This window comes from Phalangium opilio, unplaced genomic scaffold (genome assembly GCF_054372755.1).
Source record: "Phalangium opilio isolate 3A_F unplaced genomic scaffold, DU_Popi_V2 ptg000042l_1, whole genome shotgun sequence".
NCBI lineage: Eukaryota > Metazoa > Arthropoda > Arachnida > Opiliones > Phalangiidae > Phalangium > Phalangium opilio.
Genome location: NW_028324166.1, coordinates 1268771 through 1293581, shown reverse-complemented (window position 1 = coordinate 1293581; position 24811 = coordinate 1268771). Strand labels below are relative to the sequence as shown.

General features: G+C 36.8%; 4 protein-coding genes and 2 long non-coding RNA genes across 6 annotated transcripts; 3 read left to right on the top strand and 3 right to left on the bottom strand.

Annotated features, from left to right (window-relative positions):
• Window positions 1-1446: 1446 nt before the first annotated feature.
• LOC149678123 (uncharacterized) lies at window positions 1447-5080 on the top strand. The gene is made up of 6 exons (XM_089836138.1): window positions 1447-1883; window positions 2130-2398; window positions 2725-3047; window positions 3187-3580; window positions 3643-3941; window positions 4006-5080. Exons 1-6 carry the CDS (start codon window positions 1877-1879, stop codon window positions 4898-4900), a joined length of 2187 nt encoding a protein of 728 aa, XP_089692264.1. The 5' UTR covers window positions 1447-1876; the 3' UTR covers window positions 4901-5080.
• Window positions 5081-6053: 973 nt separating this feature from the next.
• Window positions 6054-16098, bottom strand: LOC149678122 (uncharacterized). Its single transcript, XM_089836133.1, has 37 exons — window positions 15486-16098; window positions 15232-15336; window positions 15043-15167; window positions 14916-14971; window positions 14660-14712; window positions 14483-14589; window positions 14267-14414; window positions 14155-14204; window positions 13850-13983; window positions 13689-13792; window positions 13586-13621; window positions 13216-13343; window positions 13012-13082; window positions 12873-12937; window positions 12658-12805; window positions 12287-12404; window positions 12132-12232; window positions 11869-11940; window positions 11702-11808; window positions 11565-11637; window positions 11392-11493; window positions 10660-10827; window positions 10144-10278; window positions 9979-10063; window positions 9828-9916; window positions 9244-9306; window positions 9030-9122; window positions 8883-8942; window positions 8722-8819; window positions 8602-8665; window positions 8336-8499; window positions 7833-7911; window positions 7659-7707; window positions 7517-7593; window positions 6637-6739; window positions 6429-6503; window positions 6054-6375 (listed from the first exon to the last, which is right to left on the bottom strand). Coding segments are annotated over exons 1-37 (3375 nt in total). The 5' UTR covers window positions 15488-16098; the 3' UTR covers window positions 6054-6307.
• A 1155-nt stretch (window positions 16099-17253) lies between these two features.
• LOC149678121 (uncharacterized) lies at window positions 17254-19414 on the top strand. Its single transcript, XR_016366037.1, has 2 exons — window positions 17254-18759; window positions 18828-19414. It is a non-coding gene; the product is annotated as an uncharacterized LOC149678121 (long non-coding RNA).
• Window positions 18964-21375, bottom strand: LOC149678120 (uncharacterized). The gene is made up of 6 exons (XM_089836134.1): window positions 20925-21375; window positions 20098-20165; window positions 19909-20025; window positions 19809-19844; window positions 19696-19740; window positions 18964-19448 (listed from the first exon to the last, which is right to left on the bottom strand). Exons 1-6 carry the CDS (start codon window positions 21052-21054, stop codon window positions 19413-19415), a joined length of 432 nt encoding a protein of 143 aa, XP_089692260.1. The 5' UTR covers window positions 21055-21375; the 3' UTR covers window positions 18964-19412.
• A 1074-nt stretch (window positions 21376-22449) lies between these two features.
• On the top strand, window positions 22450-23983 carry LOC149678118 (uncharacterized). The gene is made up of 2 exons (XM_089836132.1): window positions 22450-22725; window positions 23002-23983. The coding sequence occupies exons 1-2, from the start codon at window positions 22652-22654 to the stop codon at window positions 23393-23395; spliced, it is 468 nt and encodes a 155-aa protein (XP_089692258.1). The 5' UTR covers window positions 22450-22651; the 3' UTR covers window positions 23396-23983.
• LOC149678119 (uncharacterized) lies at window positions 22470-23008 on the bottom strand. Its single transcript, XR_016366036.1, has 2 exons — window positions 22805-23008; window positions 22470-22746 (listed from the first exon to the last, which is right to left on the bottom strand). It is a non-coding gene; the product is annotated as an uncharacterized LOC149678119 (long non-coding RNA).
• Window positions 23984-24811: the final 828 nt, after the last annotated feature.

Sequence of the window (24811 nt, the reverse complement as noted above, 5' to 3'; positions counted from 1 at the left end):
TGAGAACTAGTTTAGTTTTTTTAAGACACAGGGGGTATCCTCAACGGTTCCGTACTGTACTGTACGACCCTACCAAAACGCCCCAGATGATGCTGGGAGGACTTCGTTGCCTTAAATTGGGGCTCAGAAAACGTTATAGGTGTGGGGGTTACCACTCCATCCCTCTCTCCTTCAAGATAGACATGCTTCTCGCTTGCTACCTATCCGAAATGCGGGTTGGTTTTAGAAAATAAATTGGTAGGGTATCCTCATACACTGTTGCATATTTCATACCAATTTTCTTATACAAAAACTTACATTAAATGGATTCAAACCAGTACGTTTCAGAGTATTAAGGCACTATCAGTAATGAGTGACATGGCCACGTAAGTTCTTATTATTTCAAAGTAAGTCATATGGAATGCATCTAAATTTTTTCTAATGTGGATATAGCCCACCCGGACCCTAAGGAGAATCGATAGCGGAAGTACTGGTGAGCCCTAATATGCATGTACTCCTAATGAGGGAACTACATCGCCTTTCTCCTCTCCTTATTATATCTCCCTGTTTAAATCCTCCCTGCTTGGATCATTATTGTTCTGGCAGACTAATGGTGTCAGGCTCAGATTTCACCCAAGATAATTAGCGAAGCTTGTAGCGACATTACCGAAATCATTTTGAAAATGCAAACATTACGTTTTTATATTTTGATAGCTAAAAAATAAGTTTTCTAACTAATGCATATCAGGTAATTAAGTGTACGGCGTACCTTTACTTACCTTATCCAGGTAAACACTGAGTTTTTATAAACATCACGTTTACTTCATCTGTATTTCATAATGTAGAATCAGCCGATCTCGATCCTAAACCATGGAGAATCTATAACGGGAGTCCTGGTGTGACCAATGTCTATGTATTACAATTTCGGCCGATGAAGTCTACAGAAAACATCTACTGTTTTTCGGTAGCGTAGTTGCGTTACTCAGAAAATAGACGGTATTCGGAACTGGTCGAGTATGAAACGTGTGACCAGGCTGTGATATTCTAGCTTACCCCCTCCGTATTATGTCTCCCTGTCTTATTCCTCTCTTCACGTTAATGGTGTTAGTCTCCGATTTAGCCCGAAACCATCAGGATAACGCGACCACGCGGCATTCTCAAAGTCACTTTAATCATGGACAGATGATTATAGAGGACTAGCAATGCGTGCGTCTTTTTAACCAGAGCTATGATCAATGAGTAAGCGTATGGATAAGACCAAATTCCCCCTCAGCGCCCCCTCCTTTCAGAACCGGTACAGAGCTGTGACTCGGTGTCAGAGTTCCGCGCATGCGTAATCGGCGCAACAGAGAGGAAAAAAAATCGGAGAAGTTTGTTCACATGACGTCTGGCTGCTCGGCTGTGCACTGAGTTAGATGAGTGGGAGAGAGTGAGAGAGAGAGAGTGAGAGAGAGAGTGAGAGTGAGAGTGAGTGAGAGAGAGTGAGAGAGTGAGAGAGAGAGAGTGAGAGAGAGAGAGTGAGAGTGAGGGAGTGAGAGTGAGAGTGAGAGAGAGAGGGAGAGTGAGAGATCGGGCTGCGCTGTAAGACATAGACCATTTGCAAGTAGGGAAAGACATGGATGATGAACCCAGTGCCTACCCTACCACCAACTGATTGTCGCCAGAGGGAGAAAGTTTTGTACTGTTAAAGGATAGCGATTTCTAATCCCCTTTAATTAACAGTCCATGCCTTTAACAAATGCAAACATTCTAATCTAATACATATTGTAGATTCATTCAACGTAGTTAAGAATTATAAGTTTTTTGCCACGTTAGCTATTAATACCATACGGACGTCAAGAAAGAATAGACTGTTACAAGATCTAATTGGGAACTAAGCTCCAATTTATTTGGAATTATGAGAGGTAGGTTTTAATTTCCTTTTGTGTAGATAAAGTAAATTTAACTCAAATCATTAGTGGATAATAATGTTTGTAGGCCTACTGCTCCGTTATCTGCTACTGGTTATAAATTTCTCGTTTTTGAAGGGGGAAGTGTACTGCACAAAGCGGGTGGGGTAATTGTAACATGATTCTTCCCAACATCATTCAACATTTGGAGCAAGGTTCTAAACCGAATCACATATAAGTCAAATCTTTTATTCATTTCAGAATTTGGCCGGACTGACGTGACACGTCGCTTGGTATTTCTCGTTATCGTGTTCGTGAAGGTCCTATCGGCTACGGAAGACTCGCTGCCAAATCAACTGGAACAATTGGATGAAGTGAATAGTGAATCATTTCAGATTCAGAATGACGGTGGTAATGTATACTTTACCACGGTCAAACCGGAAATAATCGAAAACATCGACGAAGAAATGAATGCGAAAGAATATACTTTGCCCGTAATGCAATCGAAGGAAAATTACACCATTCCTCAGGTGACGAGCCCAATTTATTTTTCATCTGAGTCCAGTCAATTTAAAGAGTTATTGTGTCCTGAAAAGTTGAGAGTATAGTCAGGGTTAATAAGACCAGTCTTCAATGCTGGGTTCAGTCATGTTTTTGTGAGATAATTTGCTTCGGTTTTCAAGAGGAAATGACTCTAACCATTCAAACGATATAACAGAAAGCCAAATGATAATTCATTCCCTTACCGAAAAAAAACCCTCTAAAAACGTCTTCAGCCCAACCTAAGACGTGTTTTAGAGGTGGTATTTTCGGTAAGGGTTGAGATTCGTCGATTAAACAATCTTTACTATTTCAGGGCGTTGTTGATGATAAAAATGTGGTAATGTATCAAAATGACGTCAAGAAGGGTTACCTGGTTTATTCGGAAGCGTGTCAGATTCCTGATGTAGATCCTTACCATCCCACGGTTCTTAAATTGATCAAGATTTGGAAGCCTCTCGATTGCAACAAAGATTATCCAGGACTTACCTACGCCCAAGGAAACAAACTCAGAATCAATGAATCCTTAATCGACTACTGGAAAGACTTTAACAACGTCACCGTACCCGGCAGAGAATTAAAATGTTGCTACAACGAAATTGTCCGGGCACGCGATGGGAAGTCTGACAGTTACGTAAGGTTAGTAGCTAAAGACTAAAGAATGAATTATTTGAAATCTTATTTTCCTTACTAGCTGAATTATTTAGTAGTACTATATTTGAAATGTTTAAATCCAACAATAATCCCTTCAAGATCAGTAACTCGAACATTTTCTCAGTTACTCCAAGAACTGTACGCCTGTGAAAGACGGTGACGAGGTCAAAGTGGAATTTATTTTAGTACGATGCACCCTGAAGGGTCATCCAGGCATATTTTACAAGAATTATCACAGTTTCGTCATGGATAAACCAGCCACCGAAGAACGTTGCTTAAACTTCGAGAAAAATGCAACTACAACTAACCAACAGCAGCACGACAAGTACAATATTCTAGTCGTCGGTGCCGACGCCATGTCCAGGTTGAATATGCATCGACAAATGAAGAAAACGTTCAAGTATTTGATTGAATCCATGGGAGGAATTGAGATGAATGGCTTCAATAAAGTCGGTGATAATACTTTCCCCAATTTGATACCGTTAGTAATGGGGGTCCATCAAGAAGAATTACCAGAGGTGTGTCCCATAAAAAACATGTTTCAAAGGCCACAACCATAAGTGAATAATTACGTCTCTAGATCTGCAGGAATGAGTCTGATCCTATGGACAATTGTAAGCTAATTTGGGAAGAGTTTGCCAATTCTGGTTATCGAACATTCTACGCGGAGGACTCCCCTGATATGTCTAGTTTCAATTACGTTAAACCGGGGTTTCTGACTCAACCGACGGACTATTACTACCGTACCATGATGCGCCCTTACGAAAAGGCTCTTGGAAGGGAACATCAGGGAAACTCTTATTCATGCGTGGGTTCTATGGCTGAAGCGGAAGCCATCCTCGATTATGGAGCAAGATTTGTTTCCAACTTTGGACAAAGGTACGTATCATCAAAAGATGGACGCGAGGATGGATTTTGTATACCGTTTTATATTATAAAACAGGAAGTACTTTGCCATGGCATGGACAAACAGTATTTCCCATGATTTTCTAAACAGCGCCTCTTCGGGTGACCATTTCTTCGCCAATTTTTTCGAATCCCTCCACAAGAAATCTCACTTGGATAACACCCTGATCATATTCATGGGGGATCACGGTTTACGCTGGGGTGAAAATCGAGCAAGGCATATTGGACGCATGGAGGAACGACTCCCGATATTAATCATGGTTCCTCCTAAAAACCTCCAATCCAAATACCCCGAACTTTATAAAAACCTTAGAGTCAACGCCAACCGTCTAGTCACCCCGTTCGACTTATACGCTACCATACAGAACGTTCTACGTTTCGATGGAACCGCGAAGAAGGTCCAACCGGATTCGGTTGCGGATGAACCGCAGTTGAAGACTATCCGCGAGAAGTTGGTTAAACGGGCCTTATCCTTGTTTGGACCAATTCCAGCCAATCGCAGCTGCGAAGACGCGGAGATCGCCCAAGATTGGTGCGCTTGTCATCAGTCCGAGCCAATAGACGTCAAGGACAAGGAAGTTCAGCACGTAGCCAAGTTCATGACGCAAAAAGTGAACGAGATGTTGGCGGGCCATCCCGAATGCTCAAAATTAAAGATGAAGAGCGTTTTAAAAGCCAAGATAAGAGCACCCAAGAATAAATTGTTCGCTGAAGCGCGACCTAAAACCAACATTTTCGATTACACGGTGGAAATTATGACTTCACCCGGTGACGCTAAGTTTGAGGGAACGATTCGATACGTGCCTTTGGAACACGAACATAATTTATTGGGGGATGTGTCCAGACTTAATGACTACGGGAACCAAACCAGTTGCGTCAAGGACGCTGTCTTGAAGAAGTATTGTTATTGCGTCCAGTCTCCAACGTCTTGAAGACTTATTATAACTAATTTGGATTTACTAAAGTTTTCTATTATGTTGGTGATACCCTTTATATTAAGTATAATACAGAGATTTTGCTGAATCTTTAATATTTAAATATTTAAATAGTGAAAATGTATCGGTGTTTTTGTGGCAAATTTTGCCATCAATAAAAATAATTTAAGCGATAAATCTTAGTACTGTGATTGGTATAAATTCAACTGTAAGAAACCCAAGGTCGTGCTAGGGTTAGAGTGTCTATAAAGTCCGAGTAGCGTCAACAGGCCAAAAATTACATTTTTGAAATATTAATGTGGTATTTAAAATATTTCTATTTATTGTATATAGGTAGCGTTATTAGTGTCTCCAACTCCGTTCCTAACTTGTTTCTATGAGCGCCACCTATGCGAAATAAGTGGAAAGATTACGCGTTCCTCCATTACTTTTACCAAAAAAATAGGACCTTGACGTCCTTTGTGGCCTATTGACGGTACTCGGTCTATTAATACTCTAGCCGTTAGGAGTCGCTATGTTTTTTACACTTACACGATTCATTTGCTCCGCGGACTTTGAGGTGTACGGTCGTGTTTTCAGATCTCGCCCGCGGCCGATTGTAGTATCAGTGCGTGTCTAAGTGCGTTTTGAAGAATACAAAGGGTTTTAAACGAATTACGTAAGTCAGTAATTAATTTTTAATTACAATTTTGTTTATTAATTTGATTATACTTTTGGAATATTTTTAAAACTGCAAACAACTATTTTATTGGTATAATTCAAGTTTATTATGTAACCCAAAAATTCAGGTCAAAGGGGTCAATAAAACCTAGTCAGGCATTTTTATAATTTCATTAGGCTTCACTTAATGATAGCGAGAACAGGCTTAATTATGGGCTAGATCGTTTCAACAGTCCTATGCAAATTTATGTCTGATTTTCAGAATTTTTAATTTAAGGGCAAAGTACATTGTTAGCCACATCGTATGATGAAAATCTACGACCTGCCCTGTTGTTGGCGGTGGTGTCGTCGTAAAAGAGAACCGCCTTTGGCAGTATAAAATTTTTCGTTCGTCATTGAAGGGAGAGTGAATGTGACGGAATTATGGCGAGGTGATATTTTACGTTCGTGTATTTTAAAAGTATGGGGATTATAATAGTAATTTTAAGCATTGCATATAATTTAATTTAATTGACTTAGTAAGGCTAAAACTTGTGTTTTACATTTGCTCGATATATTTAAAGCTAGAGAAAGGATTATGGTATTGTCGACAATAAGGGTTTCACGCTTTCAATCCCACTCCCCTATTTCAAAATTCGAAGAAATCGAGGGGAATTTTAAAAATCAAAAGCAAGTATATTCCGATTTTATAATTAGAATAGTCTTAAGGCGATGTTTAAGTTAGGGGTTTTTTTTTTACTGATATTAGTTTGTCGGCGTCTCTTCGATTCTCTCCAGAGTTCCTTTGTTTCCATTTAACAAAACTCGATCACCTAAAATAATTCAGATTAATTTTAATTTAAAATCTAATTAAGATCGTAATTACCCGTTTTGAACATCATGGTGGCGTTTGGTACAGCTACTACGCAAGGAAGACCATACTCTCGAGCCACAACAGCTCCTATTAAAAATAAGATGCTTTATGAAGTTATCTTAAATTTTCTAATTGTAAATCAAAAGTAAGGATGTTAAAATACGAAACGTAACATTTCTTCAATGGGGATTTTAGTAAGATATTTCCAATGTCATCTTACCGTGAGACACCAAACCTCCCAACTCAGTCGCCACTCCGGCTAACATTGGGAAGAACGGACTCCAACCTATGTCAGTACTGTAAGCAATCAGAATTTCTCCCGACTGAAAGATACAGTAATTATATTTTTAGCACTAAGTCAAACAAAAAACGCTAGTCGTAAAACGCTTTTTTGAGCGCCTTGGTTTAGACGTGGATTTGTATAAACACTAACGTATTATGGATTCCCAACTAGGCCACTAAATCACTAAATACGCGTATGTGAAACGGTTGTAAATCGAGGCGGAAAACGCTAGGTCACGTGGGGAAAAGGAACTATCTCCCCGGAGAATCCTGAGTGGTGCGTTTGAAATTTCGCCCATGCGCAGAGAGAAAAAAGAATTACGAATTTTTATCTCACTCACAAGGTTGGGGGCGGGGAGTACAAGTCATATTTTTCTCTCTGCTGAACGGGCGCCTAAGCAAAATGTCTCATGGAACGTCAGATATGAGAATCCATAATACGTTAGTGTTTATATATTTATACAGGGTGTTTGTGAAAAGTCCATCAATAATGAAAGGGCGTATTTATTGGGCCATTTTGAGTCGAAAATGTTCTATGACATTTTGCCGTCCGAGCCACGGTTTTCGAGTTATGATTTGAATATTTTAGGGATGACCCCTTCATTAAATTAGCGCTGTCTTTCAATTTCATAATTAAATTTAAGGGGTCATCCATAAATTACTCCAATCATAACTTGAAAACAGTGGCCTGGACGGAAAAATGTCATAGAACATTTTCGACTCGAAATGGCCCAATAAATACGCCCATTCATTATTGATGGACCTTTCACAAACACCCTGTATACACAATGGGTGAACTCAATGAGTTGAAATCTTACTTGCAAATGAGATGCCTCCTCAAGTGACGTGGCTACCCTAGCGATACCTTCGGCTACTCCGTTACTGGCAGGAGTTCCTAAAAAATACCGTATTCGGTTACTAAAATTTTTAAAAAATATACAAATATATTAATTAAGTTACCTTTCAATTTTAGTGAACCTACGTAATTTACTTTTTTCGCATAATTAATCTGAAATTTAATTGATTTTTGTGTTAATTATATTTAACGACTATGAATGGAGCAAAATTCTCATAGAAAATATGCGAAAAATTTGATTGTCCAAGTCACCGAAAGACTATAATAATTTTCCTTACTGGTTGGATGATTCCAGTTGACATTTCAGGGAATATTAATTTTTCCATCTTTGGTAATAAGACCCGGCGTCGAACTGCCCTAAAAGATAAAAGTGAGACGGTGTAAAGTGCAGTAGCACTTTAGTGCACTAATTCGAAGTGCTCATTAACATCGCGTTACAATAACAGCAGAAAATAGTGCCTTTTATTATCGACAACACAGAAACATGAAAACAAAAGTTAATGACATTTATCCTTAGAAGTATAAGACTAACACTTTTATATATTTCCCCATCCCCAGTCAGAGTTACCTATGAAATTCCTAAACCAAAAACCGATGTTTTACCCCCTTGTCTTTCCCTCTTAGTCACATAAAATAAAGCCTGCAGCTCAAAGTGCGAAAGGTGCCAGAGGGGGCGCGGTAAACGGAATCTTATAAAGGGAGATAATTTCGAATATGCTTCGAGTGTTATACTTCCAGGATAAAAGATATTAACTTCTAATGAAAATAGGAAAAAGCGTACTTTTGTAGAAGCGTTGGTGATCTGGTTTTTATCAACATATCAATTTCTTCATTTGTCAAATAAAATATAAGATCTGCGTCCGGTAATCTTCCTTCTTTAACCATCAATTGAGCCAGTTCTCTGTAGGCTTTTCTACACTTGTCGAAGCATCGAATTGTAAGAGACTAAAACCATACAATTAAACATAAGTTAGGCTTAAACGACCCAAAACTTAAGCTTACTACACGTAGCGTTTACGAAGGATATACTCCTCTATAAATACTTACTTTTGTTCTTTCTCTCATTCCTACTGCTTTACGACACAAAGGAATCGCGATCATAACTAACAACCTATAAAGTTCACAAGTTATATTCCCATTTCGTATAATCCATGCTTGAATACTTACTTTTGGTACCAATTTAAAGGTACTGATAGTTTCTTCATGGTTTCGTATGTACCGATGGGTTTCTTGCTATCCTTTTTCTCAGTTACACATGCCATATCCTAATTAACATATTGCATAGTTATAGTTTTACTGGTAATTATCACTTTCATTAGTTCTGATACCTGAAGCGTTTTAACCAATCCTAGAGGATCATCACCCCAGGTTTTACTTAGTACGTCAAACTATAAATTAATTTAAAAAAAACTAATCGTTAGCAGACGCAGTGTGTTTTGCCATATTGGTCAAAGCGTTATTGGTCGCTCGCTAACCTCTTTGTAACATCTATGACCATGAATTTCAAGGAAACGTTTGAACGCCACTCCAGCTTCAGTTCCCGTGGTTTGGAGCCATTTCAGGGCATCCTAGTAGGATTGTATTTTATTTTATCAAAAATTCATAGGAAAACCAAAAGTATTCTTCGTTCAGTTCCCAGCCTTTGACTGTTGATGCCAGGTAAAACTCGAAGCAAACGACGATCCTTACCTCTTTTTTCATTTCTTTGAATGATTTGGCGCTAGTTGACTTGGCAATGCTTTCTGATAATCTCTAAAATTAAATGGAAGAAAATAATTAATCAATCAGTTTAATTCTAGCAGAAAAATATAGCCCTTGTGAACTTGAATTTTAGTCAGATGGGGATAATAGAAGAAGGATGACACTCTGTATCATCTTAATACTTTAGTTATGTAACATGATTATTCCCGGGCTCATGGCACCATTTTTGCTTGCTCTCCCGCTCATCAAACTTCAGATGGGTAACTATAGCACCGTGCTAGGGTGAATTCTATAACTGTTTGGTATTTACTAAATCCTCAGCAATCAACCCACAAACCTTGACAAAAATCCACAAGCGCATGCGCCTTGGCAAATAATAAAGCTGCGCTAATAGAGTAAATGATACGGGAACTATTTATGTGATTCGGTTTAATAACCTTGTGCACTCCAAATGTAAAGTGATGTTGGGAAGAATCATGTTACAATTACCCCACCCGCTTTGTGGTGGTACACTTCTCTCGAAGAGAAGTATTATATTCATCTCTTGTAGTTTAATTTCTCTTCGAACTTACTTCAATGGCGTTTGGCACGTCAACGCTCTCGACTTCGTAGCAGGATGAGAGAACGTACGCGAAGTCCTTGTAAACATCCGAACCCCATCCTAATTTGCAATTAACGATATTAGTTTTAATTTAAAATTCATTGCTAGATTAAGTTGTCTACCTTTATTGGCAGCTGTTAGAATGGACAGTAGAAATATGTTGTAGAATGATGAGGTTAACGTCGCGGTCATGTGAACAACAATATTCTAAAATACGTGACAAATATTAACATCAATGACACATGACGTCAAAAACACCTGGGTCGTTTATGTAACGCATTTCTTACTTGTCCAACATCCAAGAACTGTAACCAAAGATCCTGATGCGCCGAATAAGAGTCTTTACTTTTCGACAAATCAATTTTATAATCCCAAGCGCGTTTTTTGTTATTCTTTATAATTTGGTTGCAAAATATCATGTCCTATCGAAGATCATGATCATTCAGAAATGAGACATGCAGATATTATTTTAAAGAGGAATACATAAACCCATTAGGAATTATTGTGGCTTCCTGTATCTCATGTTAATTTCTATGCGGATTTTGGGGGCGGGGCTTGAGAGTTTAGTATCCGCCGTGCGTCATAATTCTGATGTGTTTTTAACTGTAATTTCATTGGAGATCAGGCTCGTGCAAGGTTAAAAGTGCTGCGTGATAGATTATTCACGAGGTAAAATTCGTCATAAGTAATAGTCTAGCTAGCTCCTCCCACAAAATCCGCGTAGATACGTTGAGAAAATATCTACACAATGTTTCCTATAGGCTTTATGTGTTCCTGCTTTAATTACTTAAGTGATATCTTACGTAAATAATGTAGGAACTTTGCTGAAGGACGGAGTTGGGAGGGTAAAAGGTGTTTCGTTTCTCCGCTTTTTTGAACATATCTTCATCTTCCAATATTCTACCGAGCATAGAGACCATTTGGGATTCAGTAACCAAGTCCAGCTTACCGTGATAAAACCGAAGTAGTGCCTATTGATAAGAATAATGTCAAATAGAGTGAAGTAACTAAGACCATGATTTAGACATTGATGACTTTAAGCTAGTCGTGCGTGGATTGATCAGGGATATGTATTAATGAATTTACAGCGAGAGATCGCAGTGTTACAATATGTAGTGTATGTATAAATACTAACTTATTATGGATTCCTAACTAGGATATAAATCTGGCCACCAAATACGCGTTACACACGCGGAGGTGAGGTACCTCTAAATTGAGGCGGAAGCAGCTAGGTCATGTGGGGAAAGGAACTAAACTAAATCTCCGGAAAATCCTGAGTGGTGGGTTTGAAATTTCGCCCATGCGTAGAGAGAGAAAATACGAATTTCCCTCTCACTCCCAAGGTTGGGGGATGGGGGTTACAAGTCATATTTCGCCCTCTCTGCTGAACGGGAGCCTAAGCGAAATGCCTCGTGGAACGTAAGAAATGGGAATCCAATCCATAATATCTGTTAGTACTTATACATATCCATGGTGTAGAGAGTGTCCACACTTACGTTGTATAACTTATAAACTACTGGTTTTATTGAACTTACGTCGAAGACATTGAACAAGGCGTGATTTTGAACTCTTCCCATTCCACGCAAAAAATATGGATTTGAAGGAAAATTGTACTTGCCGCGAGGTGACAAGTGCCACTAAAATTTTAAAGACATGATGTATATTTCCATACAAAAATGGAATAACAAGTTTCTTTTGAGTCACTTACTCTCATAACTGTATCGAAACATCTGTTCATCAAAACACAACCCAAAGGCGAAAAGGCTCCGGGCATTACCTCGCTAAATGTAGATTCAAAAATGGTAAATTGAAACATGTTTCATAGATGTAATATAAAGCAATTACCCAACATTGGCGGTCGAGTAATATTCGAACTCTGATCTCATTGGAGAGTCCAGTTCGTGGGACAATTCCACTTCGCTTTCTTTGTCAAATGTAGTGATAGGTCGGGCCTATAAATGACTAGAATTAGGCCTAATTTGATACACATTGGAGAAATTTAATTGACTCGCCTGTAAAAGATACAGCTTTTGGTTATGGAATCCCCATTCCATATCTACTGGTAAACCGTACGATTTTTCAACCTGTAAATTTAGTTTAGTCGCAATATTGTATTGAACTATTTAAAGATGAAAATGATCGAGGAATTTGCGAATAATACGGGAATATTTTCAATAGTTTTCAATTGATAAATGAAATCGGTGAATTTTAATTTGAAATTTGTCTATTCGCACATCCTTATATGTTGAGTTTTGTAATAGGCCAAAACACAAACCAAAAGGCCAATTTCTGCCAGAGTTAGAGCATCTTCCACCGAGAGACTAGATTTACTTGAGAGTTCCTCTGATAGCTTCTCTTCAACAACACCTCCATCACCTTAATTATTTGATTAATAAAACTACAGATTAGGTTATTTTCGAAATATCGCACCTGACATAACAATCTGAATGTCTTTCTTTCCGATGTCGACTTTTGTTACCCCAACAAGTCCATTTTCGTTTCGTTCAATTGCAATTGTGTCCGGATCAGCCGCAGCCGAAACTACGGACTAAATTAAACAAAATTATCTTAAACATAGAATTAAACTGCTAGACAAGCATTTGTTAATCGCTTTAAATTAATAAATCATTTAAGAAAACTTAAAAAATATACGGTAATTTGTATTATAATAAATTATAGTATGATTACTGGTAAGTTTTGTTAATGAATTTATGTTAAAATAGGATTACGAATCGATGAAAAATGGTTTTCAAACCATCTAATTTTCTCTTTAAATTACTAAAACGTAAGGGTTATAATACCTCTCCTATTCCGTAATTAGCTGATATGCTTAATAGTTTGGGATTTCCCGTGACGGGATCACAAGTGAACATAACACCGGCTACGTCAGCGGGTACCATTTCTTGAATAACCACGGCCATTGGTGAATTCAAAATCTGTCCATTTTGCCTATAATTTTTATGCTTTTCATTAATATTCTTCGAAATTAACATACCTTTTGAACTTATGTTAATACCTTTTGTATTGAATAGCGACAAATGAAAATTGCGAAGCCCAACATTTTAGTACTGCATCGTATATCTAAAATTATCGAGGTCAAGTAAAAATTATAAATTTAGACATATTTTGTGGTGTATTTTGAGTTAATGTTTTACCTGGTCGAAACCTTTAACTCCAAGATAGGTGGTCATTTGACCCGCGGCCGAAAGTTCTTCTGAATCTTCACCTGCAGAAAAAATTAGTAGTTGAGAAATGTACTTGATTTTTCAAGTTTTGACGCTTGAAAAATTCATTTTTAAAGTTTTGACGCTTGAAAAATTCCTTTTTAAAGTTTCGACGCTTGAAAAATTCATTTTTACCTGAAGCCGAAGATCGCACAGCAAATTTGATTGACTCGACGTCATTTCCAAAGGTTGATGTCAAATTTTCTCTTATACTTTTTTTGATACTTTCTGTAAGTGCTCTCTTCTCAAATCCTGCAGAGGCGCTGCGAAAACAAAAGTACGATTTTGAAGAATATGTCCCCGTGCCTACATTAGCTTAGTCATAGCATGGAGAAACGCCCTCAAATTTTTAGATTTCACTAAAGACAATTTCCCTAAGCTTTTGCAATTAAAATTAGGCTTAGCAAATGAATATTTCGCAATGTTTTCCATGTGTTTTCGGCACAATTAATGAGAAGGCTAAGCTTTAAAACTTAAATATTAATTGAACCAAAATTAAACGTACTGTTTGCAAGAGTCTTGAAGTAGCGATGGCTTTTCTCTAAATTTATTGAAGACAAAGTTATGTTAATTAAAATAAATGCAATCTCGAAGTAACAATTACTTACCTGCTAATTGATTCTAATGGCTCTATGACATCGTATAAATTGGTCTCCTTGATATGTTTCAAATAGGCGGCTGTTGTAACAACCACACCCCTTGGCACTGAAAACTAGATCGCGATTGTCGTTAGATTTACACACGAGTCTGTAAATGAGACTCTATTTACATTGCTGTTTTTGCCCAATTCTTTTGCCAAAATTGTCAGTTCCGCTAAAGATGAACCTTTACCGCCCGATACCTCGCTGTGTCGGCACTCGGAGCTTGTCAATGGAAGAACCAATGTTGAATTTTTAGGTTTACCTGCAACGGAAATTGTAAGTTACGCTCCACTTTATAGTCTAAGCATAAGTTTATAAGACATGTTTCATAAGTTTGTCATTACTTAGGCAACATATCTTATAAACTTATGGTATAAGTGTAGCCAAGGTGTAGCAAAAACCACTGTGAAAACTTAGTAAACATAGCGCATACCTAAAGCTGGTAACTGTATCTTTGGCATCGGTAATGGTTGAGTTGTTTTCCTACGAAGTTGCAATTAAAGTTAAAATTTTGTTGTAATTAAAGATTAACAATTATTATTCACCCGTTATATTCCATAATGAGTCCGTGTCCAATTTCATCTCCGTCTAATACAGCTTCGACTAAGGACAAGTCGGTTTCTGTGTTATCACCATTGTGAAGATGCAGTGTTTTTTCTGGTTTCTTAACAATGCAGTGCCTCGTGAATGGACCTTAGTACGTAATGATTTTGTTAATACTTAATCAGATTTGATAAAATAATAATTAAGTGTGGTTGTACCTTTCGTAAAGGAGATTGTTACATTTCCGTTGGCATTTGTTTTGTGACTAGCGTATCTGACCGGTCCACCCAACGATGTTGAATTCATTATATAAGCAAAGTGGAATCTGCAAGCGATAAAATTTAAATTGTGATTAGCACACCCCTATTTTGATAATTTGAGTTTAGTTTAGTTACTTTTTGTTTGCTGATGGTAGAGTCATTTCGCAGTAGTGCAGAAACTCGCCACTCTATTGGTAGAAAATGTATTGATAATGTAATGTAATGACGTAATGGACAGTACACATAAAACGTTCAAATCATGATATTGTTATATTTTTCAGGTTTAAACTTTTTCCAAAAGTCATAGTTTTAAGTTATCTTCTAGTAATTCGCGGTACTTAACCCGTAAAGTATGAGTATCACAGATAATACCATTGATTTAACTACAAACCTTGAAGTAGAAGAGATATTCTTTGGAGAGAGCTTTCTTGATAAACTTGTCTTTATCTGTTAATAATTAAAATAGATTTTTAATTATAAAGGCTGGATTATAGTTGGATAATTTGAAATGTTAGTACCAGTATTACTGCGCCTCCTGGCACCCCATAAATTAACCTCCATGTCCTCTACATTGTCCTCTGGTATTTGAACCTCACCGATTAAGTTAGCGGACTGAATCCATCTATCAGCTTGACATTGCATCCTTTAATTTAAGGCAAAAGTTGAAATTAATGAATTTGCCTGGATCTTAAGTTCTATGAACTTACTCTTTTATTTTTCCCTCCCAGTTCGATTCAGTTGCCAGAAATCTCGCCCACGATTTAATATGAACATCCGTACTTGGATCTTGCGGACTTGATGAACTTATGCACCTAAAATATCACGAGCATAAATTAGTTCAGATTATGCAATTTTGTTGGAAAATCGTGATTCTTTCGCTGTTTCAGTAGCTTATTTCAAGGGATGTTTTTATGCACTTCTAAAATTGAAATAATCAAGAACTTGGTTAAGTTGTACTTACATGAATCCAAATTTGACATGAACTATTTTTTCTTCGTTGTCAATAACCCTCCTGTGAATTAAAATAATTATTTATATTTATTTATCAATTATACAGGGTGCTCAAGAAAAGAGTGATAGCACCGAAGTTCAGAGGGTTCTTTGAGCAGTTTTGAGTCGAAAATGTAACTACTACGAGCGACTGTTACCACTTCCTGAACAAGTTATGATTGGAGTGTTTTATGGATGACCCCTTGACTTAATTAACATTATATATCAATTTCTCAATTATTTTTAAGTGGTCTTTCATAAAACAGTAATCAAATTACAAAAACGGTGGCTCTTGCAACAAAATGTCATAGACGTTACATATTCGAAGCAAAATCGCCCATGTGGTTCCACTGTACTTCGTTCTTACGACTTTTATCTTTTTGGAACACCTCTTATAATTCTTAAATCTAATTATTAATTACTTTAAAAGTCCATTGAATGAAACCCTCCATCTTCTCATGGGAATTAAACACTTTATTCGAAGTCCCCCGCCAACGAAACTTTCCAGTCCTGTTTTAGGTTCGATGTAAAATTTATCATGTGGTAAGTTGTATTCAACGCCATTTTCCAGTTTCAGTTTCAACCAGATTGAAGTTAACCCGTTAGCGTTTCTAGTAACTTGAGCCAATAACGATGCGCCAGAAGTACTTCCACCGTAAAACATAATGCTTTCCTGCATGTTCAAATGAACATAAACGTTCATATGTTAAAAATAAGGGGATAGGATGTTTAACAACTCTGCTGTTAGTTTAGGTGATTGTTAAATTTAACACCTTTTGAAGTATGTCCTAATTAACGTCTAGAAAATACGCTGCACTTTTGATTAAACGGCTTCCTTTCAGTTTAAAGACAACTTACCGTTTCATTTTGTTTTAGGGATCTTCTGTGTTCGAGATCAAATTCTTTTCCGGGAATTCTCAAAGCTAGTTTTTCTAAATCGAAGACGATGTTTTCATAATCGTAGAAATCGAGGCGACCTTTGGTTGTACGCCTCAAGTTCCAAATGAAAAAATACGCCCATATTTCCTTGATACCGTGAAAGAAACCTAAATTGACAAAAAAAAAACAAATCTTAAATTGACAATAAATAAATTCCCCCGATACACCCCTAAGTTGTCCCCAAACGATTGACCCTAAGGTGTCCCCATTTCCAAAAGATTAACCCTAAGTTATCCCCATTTCCAAACGACTGACCCTAAGTTGTCTCCATTTCCAAAAGATTGACCCTAAGTTGTCCCCATTTCGAAAATATTGACCCTAAGTCGTCCCCATTTCCAAAATATTAATTCTAATTCGCCAACTCAATAACGTGCGATAATTTTGAGTATTCGCGAAATTTCTATTGTTAATTATGTTATGTAAGAATATCTATCAATTTTAAACCTTTAACATTCTTATCACAATCGCTTTGGAATCCATTAAGTGATAATCATTATGAATCAACACTTTTAATGTGATCCTTTTGACTTTATCAGAAAAAATGCTGTTATCGTTCCATTTTTCCTTCATAATTTTATAAATATAACCTTGCCAGTTGAAAGACACGTTTTATCTGCTAACCTTGTAAAATTGTGATCCAGTTATCACTGAGTTAGTATTGTTAGATGAGTACACAAACATTTCTGTTTCTTAAGACTCAATTAGATGGGTCAAAAAGTTGAGTCAACAAAAACTGGTCAGTCATCAATTTATAATTTGGTGATTCAACTTCTCTTCACACGTCCCAACAAGTTTACTCAACTCAAGTTTACTCGTCTAAATGGGCCTTTATTAATGCTTTATAATGCGTTTTTCACACACTAAATATAAAACTTTACAGTCTATTCCCAAAATTGTGGTACAGTGACCAATTTTGAGTTGAAAATGTTCTACGACATTTTGACCTAAGGGACACTGTTTTCCAGTTATGATTTGAGTGTTTTAGGGATGACCCCTTAATTAAATTAGAAATCGTTCTCTTCTAGTTTCTTAATTAAATTAAAGGGGTCATGGGTCATGCGTGAAATACTTCAATCTAAAATTGAAAGCAGTGGCCCAGACGGCAACATGTCATAGAACAATTTCGACTCAAAGAACATCCCACTTAATTTATGCCAGACGTATCAGTAAAATCAAAGACAGGCTTCGTGTAAATTTATCCTAAATTCAAAATTTAAATTTCAACTTACCTTTCTCATTCTTGAATAACGTCGACAGAAAATACCTTACAGGTATATTAGTCAAAAATGATAAACAGAACATTATAACTCCAATTAACAATTAATGCATAAGCGAAACTGCGTTTAGGAAATAAACTAAAAGGCAATAAAACAGTGTGCACTTGTCTCACTGCGCGCACGTGTGGTCTTGCAACGAGGCGCAACTAACTTTAAATCCTCTATTAAGCAATTTTACAGAACAACGATATAATTCAAATTGTTTTAGAGAGTTTATATAACTAGATAAGGAATGTTTAAAATAGTAAATCGCAAGTGCTGAGTGGCATAGAATGAGAGATAAACATCCAACCCTTTGTACTGGGAGTAATAGATTCGGTGAGTTGTAAGCCGAGATATGTAGCCTTGCCCTGGAAGGTTTCACAAAAGCAGTTCACTTTTACGCAGTGAACCAACTTGTGAGTGATAAGAAGTACACAATTCCATTAAAAACGAGCCTTAACGCGTTGTAAGCTTCACTGATGTAACGGAATTAAATGATGAAATGTTTAAAAACAACGCTGGCCTAAAATGTACACCGTAAAAAAATACCAAACGTTAGAGATATATCCAGATTCAGGAAAGATGCGAAGGTCTGCCTCCTTCGAAACAGGAGTATGGTTATTGTTGCTCGTAGAGATAAGATTCATTTTTGTCCCTGAAGCTGATTAAATAATCTTTCCGTCTGTTTTCACCGTTGAGTGTATTTTGTAATAATGACAGTTAACTTTTTCTCTATGGCTCTCTATCAAGTTCTTTATTAGATATTCGATAAAGGAAATGACCTTCTACACGCGAATTCTTTCAAAGTAATAGCCTAATCGTTCTTCTCGTAGCAATTAGTACAGGTACAACAAATGTTTCGAGTGCCCGCAGGTATTAAAGCATGGAGGAAGTAAAGAAGAGGGAAGGTAACTTGAACGGCCCAGTAGTCTCTGCATCTCACGCGCATGCGCGGAGCTACCTCGACGCACATCCGAGGAGCCAGAGGCACTTTAATGTAAGCATGCACGAAGAGAACAACCGCAGCAGAACTACTAAGCCTGGGCCGTAAGTTGTAAACAAATTTCTCTCTGTTGCGCTGATTGCTCATGTTCCGAACTGTAATACCGAACCAGTGCTCGGACGGAGAATTTGGTCTCTCCAATCCTCCCTTCTATCAGTGCTCACTGATTAAAGTACTTGAGGCTTATTATTAGGTTTTGTTTGCAAAACAACTTGGAGCTGCCAAGTCAAATTCAATGCGTTTGGAAAATGTGGTATTATTGTGGGTTTAAAAATTGCAATAAATTTACTCTAAAATAATTATTGAAACCTGTAGGTATCAATTCGGTATATCGGAGGAGCGTTTGGAATCTGCGCTTACCTGAATACTGTGGTGTTCCTCTACCATTTTTATCGCGTTAGGCCTATAAATTAAAGGATTCATTCGGGATTGCTTATCAGACGAAGTCAATTGAGGTATAATTAACTCGAGATTACAGATTTATTGTTGATGATTTCTTTTAGTTCTGCCAAAAGTGCATAGAAAATCACAAAGTATAATTCATTGCAGCTTAATTGCAAATAGTAATATGTTTTATCTTAATGTTAACATTAATAATCCTGTTCTGGAGGCGAAGTTTTTATTTTTGTTTAAATTGTGCATGATTGTTTTAATGTATCTAATTGAAAAATACAATTTCAAGAAATTTATCGCAACTTTAACGTAATGTAGAGTTCTTTCCATATAAACATTCCTGTGGGTCATTAACGTAGTACTATGTAATAAAATTCCAGAAGATGAATAGACGAATTCGTATATTACATGCAGGACAAAGAAACACGTGAAGATCGTGGTTGGATAGCCCAACCACGAAAAGCCTTCTGGGATTTTTAAACCAATGATGGCCACTAAAATTAACACTATCTCGGGTGATTGTCTCACAAATATGCGCATGAGTATATAATGTACGAATTTATCTGTATGCAGTATTTATTTCTTACAAATACTGGTTTCAAGAGTTCCTCTTCTTTCTTTTCATCCATATTCTAAAATTACGAATTTTCATCATTGTTGATTGGAAGCCTATTTCGAACCCACAAAACATTTTACTCACCTGTTTTTCGGCTTTATCATCAGCGCACATTTCAAACTAGAAACCAAATTAAATTAATTAGGCCTAATATAAAAATTAATGAAAACTTTATGGAACTTACTTTTTCAAAGACCTCTTTACCGGTAGGCTCGACGCAAAATTTGGTTCGTAATATTTTGTATGATTCCAGTTTTTGAATTCCGATTACTTTGGCGCATTCACTGTCTATGTCCTTAATCTAGGGATCATTGCATGAAGGGCTTTGTTTAACTTGCCACAAAGACGAACGGTATTTCAAATTGGAACTTACTTCTTTAGGCGAGTAAGTATCGTAGCAGTTGTCAAATTTCGCGTCCATACCATTTTCGGCTAACATTTCTGTAATGTCAGAAGAGGATAATAGAAGAAGTATGACACTTTGTATCCTCTTAATATTTTAATTATGTAACATGGTTCTTTTTTTTTAGGTTTCAATGCGAATCGGGCTCTTACGTCCTCGGCAAGGATGCGATTATTCAGGTTTCAGTATGTGAATAATCAGGAAAGGAAATGAGGTTTACTTGGGAGGTGACGGAAGGGGTGTGGGGGTCAAGTCACCTCCGGCGGACACAGGGCAGTCGGCACTTATAGGGTAGGATCGCCGACATGTGTCGTATTCCCTCAAACTTTGCCGCCCAGAAGCTTGGCTTATAGGAGTGCGCCACACTCCCGGCTAACATGGTTCTTCCCAGGCTCACCCCCTCTTTTTTTTGCTCTCCTGCTCATCAAACATCAGATGGGCATTGCACCATGCTAGGGTGAAGTCTATAACGGTTTGGTACAAAATCCCCTGCAATCAACCCACAAACCTTGATTGTCTTGACGTGGGACAAAAATACTCAAGCGATAGGGAACTATTTATCGCGTTTGTGATTCGGTTTAGTAACCTTGCTCCAAATGCTAATTCTTATATTGGGAACAATCATGTTACAGTTACCCCGCTTTGTGGGACACTTCTCTGGAGAAGTATTATACACTTCGGATAATAATTAGTTCTCACCATTCTTACTAGCGGCGCTGTAAATTGCCCAAATATTTGAACCTAGTTTTGCTCGTGTAACCTTGCCCCATAGTGGTTGTATGTGCGTCTTTACTTACTACAAAGATTGACTCTGGTTTCTTCGTATGTTTCTTCGCTTTCTCCTTCATCCTTCTTGTTATCAGTGCTTGCCTTTATGACGCCAAGGCTTAGTAAAACGAAAAGAGATATTTTAACCGCGGACTTCATTTTAACAAAGTCAACTTTCACTTTGGAACATCCGCGAATAGAAGTGTTTTAACGTAGCTACGTAGCGATCGTATTAATAATTTCACTAATGGAAAAAATTAAATTGACACAGCTGAAATGCCGATTCGAAATTATTTTAGGCTTAACAGCAATCCAACCAAAGAAGCAGTAATTATTTCAGTAACGGACACTCTTTTTATTGTTAAATTTTATCTCGTTTTAAGATAGTTTTGGGTCATTTAATGATAATAGTAACTTTGCGCTGTTGATACAGTTGTGTTGTTGCTTAATTTCAAAATGGCGGTTGTTTGCTCAATGATTTAATTGTTTACTTGTGTGGCGTTTGAGGTTATACCTGTTATTTTCAAAAATGTTCTTGTTAGCTTTGTCTTTTCTGATTAGAATATGCTATATGGTATATTCCATAATCAATAGTATAGTGGTTACTACAATTATTTCTACTATCAGTCGTTTTTACACTTTAAGGTTGGTTTTCACTATAACAGAAGTAGGCTTAATAATGCTAAGTAATACCAGAAGTATATAATACTTCTCTTCAAGAGAAGTGTTCCACAAAGCGGGGTAAGTGTAACGTCATTCTTCCCAACATCGGAACATTTGGAGCAAGGTTACTAAACCCAATCACATACGCGATAAATAGTTCCCTCATTATTACTCTATTAGCGTTTAACTATTTGGCAAGACGAGCTTGTGGATTTTTGTCCCACCCCAAAACGAGGCTTGTGGGTTGATTGCTGCGGATTTAGTGCCAATAATTATAGAATACACCTTACGGTGCGATGCCCATCTGAAGTTAGATGAGCGGGAAAGCAAACAAAAAGGGTGAGCCTAGGAAGAATGACGTTACATATCTAAAGTATTAATAGGATACAGAGTGTTATCCTTCTTCTATTATCCCCTTCTGGTAATACTATGGTAGCTTTCGCCAAACACAGTAAAGTGAATCTTGATATATAATATGTCTATGGTTTTGTGGTGGTGGTGGTAGACAGGGGCGTGCCAACATGAGCCAAAATTTTCTACTGGAGCGGGGGCAAAATGGCTGCCTAATGTTAAAGTCCCATAGAGTTGAAAATTTGAGCGGGGGGGGGCCGCTGCCCCCGTAGTTGGCACACCCCTGGTGGTAGAATTAAATATTTCTATTGAATTTTATAATGATTCAACCCTTAAAACCAAGGTGATATCGGTCTATAATTATAAATAAAATATTGTAATGCGGCAACTTCTACAGTCAAAGCAAAAATAACATTGAGTGCAAATTCGAAAAACCTTTTTTTTTTTACATATCTGTAACTTCAATCATCAAAGCTTCACCTCTTTCATCCTCTACCATGAATTATTTCTCCATTTCAAAGTCGTCTCAAATCAAAATACGTCGTCTGCTTCGTTGTCTGTTTGGTATTTCCTAAAGCGTGGAATGATATCGGTAGAAAAACGTTCTTTTATCAAGCGATTTTAATTTTAATCAGTGTACATTAACTTAATTTAACGTTTTCAATTTGAATTTTAATCCTTTTGCTATTACTTAATGTGATAAGTTAAGTAATTTCGTTGGCCGTATCGTAAAAACTAGAGAATGTCGGAAGGCAATCAAGTTGTTCAAGTGAATCAACAAGTCACTCAAATTGTTGCAGCTCCAACTCCCAGCAGGTAAACAGTAAATATTTTATGCTAACAATATTTATCAAAAGTTAGTAAATTAAAATTGTCACAAGCAAAGTAAAATTACCTTAAATTTGTGCCTTCTGGTTGATCCAAACTATCATGTAGCGTGTTAGTCGTGTTGCTGTCTTATGTAAATATCATTTAACTTTAGTAAAGTTCTATTACGCATATTTTAACGGCTCTATTACTTCCTTCTTATTCAAAAAGTGTGTTATTTACATTTATAAGCGTTAGAATCATGATAGAAAAGTACATTTTTAGGCGGGGACGCGGAGGTGCACGAAGCCAACCTTACAACATAGATCAGTCTGATGTTCGTAAAACCATCAGTGTTCGAGAAGAAATCAATAAACGTAAAAGCCAAGCGGCTTTTCCTTGCGAGGAATGCGGGGAAATTTTCATTATGTTAAAAGATTGGAAAAAACATCACTCTGATGTTCACGGAATCAGTCAACCATTCCGATGTTTTCGATGCCCGTACACTACAAATGAAAGCCGTCATTTGATTCGTCACATTAAATGTCATCAGCCGATTAAATTCGACAAAGCCACAAATTTCCCTGACATTCACGAAGATATGAATGTGGTTGTGCAAGAAAGCTGGCAACCCTGCACTTCCGGAATCACGGAAAATACTGTTGTGGTTCAATATTAAGTTACAGTTCTGTTAATGTTTGGTGAAAATTGACAATGAGAACGATTTGAATGATAGTTTTGGGTGAAAATCTTCTATAAAGTACGCAGCTGATTATTTTAAACTGACAGAGCGAAGATTGTAGGCGGGGTTTTTTTTTTAACGTAGCTAGATGGCGCTACAATTCAGAAATTCGCCCGCGAATTTTGAATTAGGCGAACTTTATCTCAATTAAAAATTAACAATTAGCAATTTTAGTTTTATTATAAAATTATCCAAAGTTAATGGGTAATTTTAGGGCCTTCCTTGTTTTGAATTGTGAAACATTTTCACGCGAAAAATTTGAATTTGAAAAACTGTAATTTGAAATTTTGAGCTTTCATTTATCAATTTGCAGTACGCTGACCTTTGACCTTTTTATAAGAAAAAAATCATCAGGGAAAGATAACAGACATCTTTCGGGAACTTTCATAATATCTTTGGTATAAAAGAAAGTTATTTTTAAGGATATGTGTGGTGATATCATCAATTTAACGAACAGTTCGTCAACCACTAATTATTGTTTAATTTTTTAATTTTAAATTAAAAAATATTTCTTATCCATAACAATGTGTGTCATTTTATTTAAGTACGCGTTTACATATGAAGGCCCGTTTCCCAAGCTTGGGGAGTTAGTTTCAGTTGCAGTTACTGAATTAATAATTTTCCTGCGATGGTAATTAACAACACTTAAGATATAGGCACACAATACATCCTTATCATTTATTTTTTTTTTAGAAGTAGCTACTTATAGTTTCAGTTGTAGTTTATTGAATTAATAATCTAGTGAATACACTGCGCATGCTCGGAATGCTTGATTTTCTCCGATGGTAACAATACTTAAGGACCTATTATTTGTTTAATATAAGATTATCATTTATTTTTCTTTGAAGAGGCTTTACAAACAGTTAAATTCTTATTTATAATCATTTATTTAATTACTCTTTATTCTACTAGTTTTGGGAATTTAATTAACAAACTCAAATTTTAAAGCCAACCGAGGCTTAAATATAAATGACTCTTGTGACCTTAACTCATTGACCTTGGCGGGAAAAAAACTGGCCGTAACTCGTCACCGTAAGCCAATCATCGTTCAGAGTTTCAGACCTAATGTTTCGTTATAGTGTAAACAACAGTGCCCCGTTCTCTACGCTGCATTTGATAAAAAGTGAGTACCTCATTAAATTTGATTTAATTATCGTTAATTTTAGTTTAATTCCATTAAAAATCATCAAATATCAGTAATAACTTCAACCTGTATACTATTCCTAAAAAATAAGACAGGCCAAGGCCTAGTGTTTAATAATAGATGGGTTTACTACAGAGCTATTTCAGTGGGGGAAAAATTTCGTCTGCTACGAAAATTGGGCCTGCCGTAAGTGCCGTTGAGTGTAGGGC

Excerpts from the sequence above, each read along its gene's own strand:
- LOC149678123 (XM_089836138.1), top strand. Across the intron at positions 2,399-2,724 it reads AAAATTACACCATTCCTCAG|GGCGTTGTTGATGATAAAAA; the intron begins GTGACGAGCCCA and ends TTACTATTTCAG. Across the intron at positions 3,048-3,186 it reads AAGTCTGACAGTTACGTAAG|TTACTCCAAGAACTGTACGC; the intron begins GTTAGTAGCTAA and ends ACATTTTCTCAG.
- LOC149678122 (XM_089836133.1), bottom strand. Across the intron at positions 11,638-11,701 it reads TACTCGACCGCCAATGTTGG|CGAGGTAATGCCCGGAGCCT; the intron begins GTAATTGCTTTA and ends ATCTACATTTAG. Across the intron at positions 9,307-9,827 it reads ACGTGCCAAACGCCATTGAA|AGATTATCAGAAAGCATTGC; the intron begins GTAAGTTCGAAG and ends ATTTAATTTTAG.
- LOC149678120 (XM_089836134.1), bottom strand. The coding sequence starts at position 21,054 with ATGAAGTCCGCGGTTAAAATATCTCTTTTCGTTTTACTAAGCCTTGGC. Across the intron at positions 20,166-20,924 it reads AACCAGAGTCAATCTTTGTA|AAATGTTAGCCGAAAATGGT; the intron begins GTAAGTAAAGAC and ends CTGACATTACAG. Across the intron at positions 19,449-19,695 it reads AACTCTTGAAACCAGTATTT|GAATGTTTATATGGAAAGAA; the intron begins GTAAGAAATAAA and ends AATGACCCACAG.
- LOC149678118 (XM_089836132.1), top strand. The coding sequence starts at position 22,652 with ATGTCGGAAGGCAATCAAGTTGTTCAAGTGAATCAACAAGTCACTCAA. Across the intron at positions 22,726-23,001 it reads GCAGCTCCAACTCCCAGCAG|GCGGGGACGCGGAGGTGCAC; the intron begins GTAAACAGTAAA and ends GTACATTTTTAG.